This window comes from Sinocyclocheilus grahami, unplaced genomic scaffold, assembly GCF_001515645.1.
Source record: "Sinocyclocheilus grahami isolate Dianchi unplaced genomic scaffold, SAMN03320097.WGS_v1.1 scaffold76.1, whole genome shotgun sequence".
Classification (NCBI taxonomy): Eukaryota; Metazoa; Chordata; class Actinopteri; order Cypriniformes; family Cyprinidae; genus Sinocyclocheilus; species Sinocyclocheilus grahami.
This window is the reverse complement of record NW_015505255.1, coordinates 1861880-1867879: the sequence shown is the minus strand read 5'-3', so window position 1 is coordinate 1867879 and position 6000 is coordinate 1861880. Positions and strand designations below refer to the sequence as shown.

The 6000-nt window shown below is 35.1% G+C and overlaps 1 protein-coding gene across 1 annotated transcript in view; it reads left to right on the top strand.

The window, feature by feature from the left end:
• The first annotated feature begins 1176 nt into the window (after nt 1–1176).
• The window catches only part of LOC107586019 (vacuolar protein sorting-associated protein 13C-like), a 64591-nt gene continuing 59767 nt past the window's right edge, over nt 1177–6000 (top strand). Inside the window, exons 1-4 of the mRNA XM_016273232.1 lie at nt 1177–1374; nt 3396–3439; nt 4066–4108; nt 5315–5410. Coding sequence (XP_016128718.1) covers nt 1275–1374; nt 3396–3439; nt 4066–4108; nt 5315–5410 — 283 coding nt within the window. The 5' untranslated portion in view covers nt 1177–1274. The remainder of the gene's footprint in view (nt 1375–3395; nt 3440–4065; nt 4109–5314; nt 5411–6000) is intronic.

The following is a 6000-nucleotide window of genomic DNA, read 5'->3' as shown; positions in this document are numbered from 1 at the left end:
ATCTCTTGAACAGGTTCATAGGAGATTATGTGGAAAACTTGGATAAGTCGCAGCTCAAGATTGGCATATGGGGAGGTAAGCGTTTATTCGTCAAAACTGTCCGTGTACATTAGTTCAACGAAACGCTTGTTTTCTGCTCTGGATTGTTGTCTGCTGCAAAACGTTCTGTATCGACATGCAGTGCAAGTTAGATGTAAATGTACTGCAGTCTCCATTAATGTCTCTCGTGCTGGATTGGTTTCTGTTCTGTAAGACTGGCGGTAGTCTGTCAAGTTGCTTGCCCCAAGGAGTCGTTCGGAGGCGATGAAAACATAATTTTTGACCGTTTAACGTTACTTTCATTATTTTTAGGGTTTCCGCCTTTATTGTGTAAAAGGATTTCAGTCATCATCATCAGTACATTTCCGTTTACATAAATATTACATGAGACAGTTGTCTTATAGATAAGACAGAAAATGGTTCCCAATAATTAGCTGAGCATATGAATGGACTGTCAGTATTGCAAACACTGCTGTGCTGTTTGTTCTGCCCTCACAAACAAGTCACTCTTCTCCAGGCCAGATGACTTTGCATCTAAAGTAAAAAAAAACCTGTTGTGAGTTGATTATTTCATCAATAATTTAAAATTTTTGTTTAATGTTTCCAGTGTCTGTACTTTTCTCTCTAGTCTATTATAATGATCTATGAATGTGTAGAACCATAATGAAAGCTGTTTCATGTGTTTTGAACAACTATATTGAATGATTGTACTAAAACTACAGAGTGAAACTGGGTATCTTGTGTGTGGGTGATCTAAAGTAATGTTCCTATCATATTTCATAATAAATGAGTTTTTTGATCCAATGCTTCTGCAAATGCAAGGCTTCTTTAGAGATATGAATGCAATATGCAAAGTTTTGAACATTGGACAGTCTTACAAATAATGACTGTTTTGAGTTTTGTGTCTAGAGTTTTGAAAAATGACATGAAGGTTCTGTTATTTGCGCAAAAACGATTGTAAAAAACTGTAATAGATGAGGCATTAAACTGGCCTCCTGACATTCTGTTGTAGTTAATTCCCCACCTTAATCGTGAATTCATTGTTTAACTAGCCGTCCTGCTTATAACACAGTAATCGCAGCGACCCCTGATCCAGACAGTGTGAGTGGATCACCGAACGAGTAGATCTCGCTGTATACGCTTGTCATCCAGGGAGGGAAGTAACCTTATCGAATGCGTATTGTGGCATTTTAGCGCCTTATCTGCGACAAGGTCGCTGTCGCTCTCGACTCACCATGGTGTTCGAGACTTTAGTCAGTGATCTCTTGAACAGGTTCATAGGAGATTATGTGGAAAACTTGGATAAGTCGCAGCTCAAGATTGGCATATGGGGAGGTAAGCGTTTATTCGTCAAAACTGTCCGTGTACATTAGTTCAACGAAACGCTTGTTTTCTGCTCTGGATTGTTGTCTGCTGCAAAACGTTCTGTATCGACATGCAGTGCAAGTTAGATGTAAATGTACTGCAGTCTCCATTAATGTCTCTCGTGCTGGATTGGTTTCTGTTCTGTAAGACTGGCGGTAGTCTGTCAAGTTGCTTGCCCCAAGGAGTCGTTCGGAGGCGATGAAAACATAATTTTTGACCGTTTAACGTTACTTTCATTATTTTTAGGGTTTCCGCCTTTATTGTGTAAAAGGATTTCAGTCATCATCATCAGTACATTTCCGTTTACATAAATATTACATGAGACAGTTGTCTTATAGATAAGACAGAAAATGGTTCCCAATAATTAGCTGAGCATATGAATGGACTGTCAGTATTGCAAACACTGCTGTGCTGTTTGTTCTGCTTTGTTGCATTTGTGCAAGTAAAGCTCAATGTGAGGGGTGGACCATACCTTCCTTCATAGATAATGATAAGTTTAATCATGTCATTAATTTTCCTTAAAAAAATGGAAGTGCTGACCTTACTCTGTCATACATTCAAAATGTCTTGGAAAAGTTAAAATTGAGATTAAATTTTGTTATTGACCAAATACTTATTTTCCACCATAATTTGCTAATAAATTCTTTAAAAATCCTACAATGTGATTTTCTGGATTTTTTTTCTCATTTTGTCTCTCATAGTTGAGGTATACCTATGATGAAAATTACAGGCCTCTCTCATCTTTTTAAGTGGGAGAACTTGCACAATTGGTGGCTGACTAAATACTTTTTTCCCCCACTGTATATGTTTGGAAAAACCTAGGGCACTATATTACTACAACTTTATCTTGATGACCCATATCCCCCTATTACTCCTATCATCACTAATGACATTTTAGAGTTAAAGTATGTAAACCGTTTACATTGTATAAACTGTTTACATTACAAAATTATTGGTCATACACAAACACTGATGGGAACATGACCCTTTTATTCTCTTTGTGGTCATGTGGTGAATTTTTAATGTTTGCAGGTTTATATGCAAATATGTGTGTCCGCTCAGTTAATGTTAGTATAAGTATAGGCTTTGAAAGGAGTCCTTTGAAAAGGAGTCATATCTGTTGTGTCGTTATAGTCACTTTACAGGATGTGTCAAGGCCGGAACAACTCCAACTAGATTCTTTCAGATAAATTCCAAGGATAGTTTGAAACCATGTTCATTAGAATCATAAGAAACATATGGCATGAAAACAAAAATGTACCTCATCTGTTTTTGAAATGCATGTCATAGATCCTACTGTGAAGAAATCATCAATTTATATGTTTCATATTTCATTTTTTTTTCACCTCATAATTTGTAATCAAAATCTCATAACTTGTCAGTGGATCTTACGGTGAAAATGGCAGGATTTTCTCTACTAATGTATGCAGGACTGCTTAACCCCGCCTCTGCAAGCGCACATTCATCTGCCTCAGTTTTAAGTCCACATCTCATAATTCAACCAACAGCCGATGCATAGAACCAAGTCCCTGCCTTCAATTTTCTTTTTTGATAATCTGTTACACTTGGATTTATGCCATAATACAGATCTGTCACCACTTTCATTGCAAAAATGGTCAGCTGTTGTTTAAAATGAGAGAAGGAGAGGAGTAAAGTGCCCTGTTATTCTGTCAGGATGCAGTTTGATATGGTGACATCTTTATCCCAGCATCAGATAGGCTGCTCTGGTGGACATTTATTTCTTTTCTGTGATGCCAATCCAATTATCGTCAGTGTCAAAAGTGGCCAGTCATATCAGGATGCAATTGTTTATGCATTTCATAGTAGCATTTCTCATCTGTGATGCTTTCAGAGTTTCAGATGTTTATATGGATGGCTTTGAGAAAGAAACTACATAATACATGTACAATCTGCAATATACATTATGTAGCATGGATGAAATAAAATGTACAATACAGTCATTTTTATCTTTTCTTTACATTTTGTTTTAGGAAATGTGGTGTTGGAAAATCTGAGAGTGAAAGAAAATGCTTTGGTAAGTATGTTTTGGAAAATATTAAGTTTAATTGCATTTTATCTATTATTTTAATATAGATTTGTATTGTTATTAACATGATGCCATGCCACAAAATGTAGAATATAGTAAAAAAAATGGCTGTATTAGATCAAAAGAGTGCTTCTACTAAATACTGAGCAATTTATATACTTAGGACCATGTTATATTTCAGTTTTTCTTTTTTAATAAATCTGCAAAAATGTCAACAATTCTGTGTTTTTCTGTCAATATGGGGTGCTGTGTGTACATTAATGAGAAAAAAAAACAACTTAAATGATTTTAGCAAATGGCTGCAATATAACAAAGAGTGAAAAATGTAAGGGGGTCTGAATACTTTCCGTACCCACTGTATCACACACTAAAATGATTTATCTTGATAAGAGAAAGTCTGTGTCTGTGTATGTAACACCGTGGTTAGTGGTAGACACGAAAGCATGTGCTGAATCAAGAGTGTGCTAAAACAATGAGATTTGCTGATGTTACCACAACTAAATTGTTATAAATAGAGTTTTAGTATGTATGTGTGCACAAAATGGGATTTCTAATATTGAATTCTTGAAATCTGCATTTCAAACCCATTTGACCAATTTATTCTTATCCTTTAGAGCGAGTTTGATGTCCCTTTCAAAGTGAAGGCTGGTCAGATTGGTGAGCATCCAATTTTCACTTTATCAGGAAAGTTATACTGCAGGGAGCTGTAGCATGTGTACTGTCATGAAAAGGTGTGAAATGTGTAGTTTTCTAATATTCTGGCTTGTGTGTTGGTACCTTGTAACCAAGGAGACTGAAGTAGAAAAAAGTTTCAGTGTTCAGTTTGATGAATTGCACTTCCTATTTTGTGCTGCTCTAGAGAGCTTATGCTGACTGATTGAACTTTGCAGTAACCGTCAAATAAAAGTGATTTTTTTTTCACTGCCTGATGTTTGTTTGGAGAGATCACACTCCAAATGTAATAAAGACAGCTGAGCAGCAGTAAAGCTTGTTGTAATATGAATTTTAAAACAGTAAATTGAAGTTTTCACAGTTTTTTCTCAATAGATTTGAGGTTGTGTTTAAGCAATGTTTCAACAAATACTTCTATTCATGAACAATCACAAAAGAGCTGGAGGTTAAAAATACCATAAGATTAGGCAGGGTGTGGAAGCAATATGACACTGTTATGAAACTTTTTAGGCCTCTTGGACTAGTTAAAATGACTTTGTAAGAATAATCCATTTCAGTGATGTTGTATAAAAGTTGTACTGTTTCAGTAATTCAGCAAACATCACAGCACAGAAGTTTTGCCAATAAATGGGAGCTTGTTGAAATCAGTTTGTTATCACATGATCCAGTCAGATGACTTAAAACATCTGCTAGACAGTGTGCCAAGATGTCAAGCAGTAAAAAAGTAATTGGTTAATAACAAGGACAACATGGTAGTCTGAGTAACACTGTGAAATTCCTTTCATATTTTCTACTTTTTACAAAATCATTTAAAAAAGATCAGTTTGTTCTGCTTTATTAAATGTGCTTGATCAAAAGATATTTAGCCAAAAGGTACCCAGTAAACCTTGATCTGTAATGCAACAAATTCCATTTTTTTTACATTTTATCCACGGGTTTCAAGTGTTGCCCTCATTCTTCAACAAAACTACTTTCCCAACAAGTCTGTCTAGCAAGTCATTTTGAACAAGTCTGGCTCGGAATCTGCATATTCACCATGTTTGTATTGTACTTTACTAATGTGTGTCTTACTTGTAACTGAGACACATGGAATAGCATAATGCTAATGATTTCCAAAGATCTACATTCGTGTAATTCAAGTGCTTTTATCTTTCATATAGTCACACTGAATTGAAAATGTCTGCTTTTAAGGTAAACTGACTCTGAAGATCCCTTGGAAAAACCTGTACAATGAGGCAGTGGTGGCTACATTAGATGGATTATACCTTCTGGTGGTTCCAGGTGCAAGTGAGTGCTTATAGTTTTTTTTTGTTTTCTTATTATGTTCCCTTAATGCAACATGTTTCTTAATGTGGAAGTTGTTTTTATATCTAGCTTGAAGCGCCATGCTATTTATTTCTTGTCACTTTACTACAGTAATTTGTCTACAAAATGCTTTCATTTATTGTTATAACATCTCCTCTTAGAAATTAATTGCATGATTTATTTATAAGCTAGATGGATTCCTGCCTCTTAACTGAGGGGTGTGTCGTGTCTTGCATTATACAACATTTCATTAAACAAAGAAAATGTAATTGTCAGACACAAAATAATGTATACTTATTATAACACATAATATACGATTTTGATCATTTGTAATAAATAATGCTTTTATTAATTACTGTAATAAAAAGCCGTCAGTGACACTTGCATCATTATTATGTTAGACCCATTTGAAAGCTATGTGAGGATGTTATTTTTTGCCAAGTGTTGCAGCAATTTACAGATATATTGAATAACTAAATTTCTTTGATACAGTATATATTTTCAGTATTACTTGGGCTGCTTCAGCTGACATTGTCTTTTACATGTTGCAGCTGAGTCTAAGTTATTTTCCT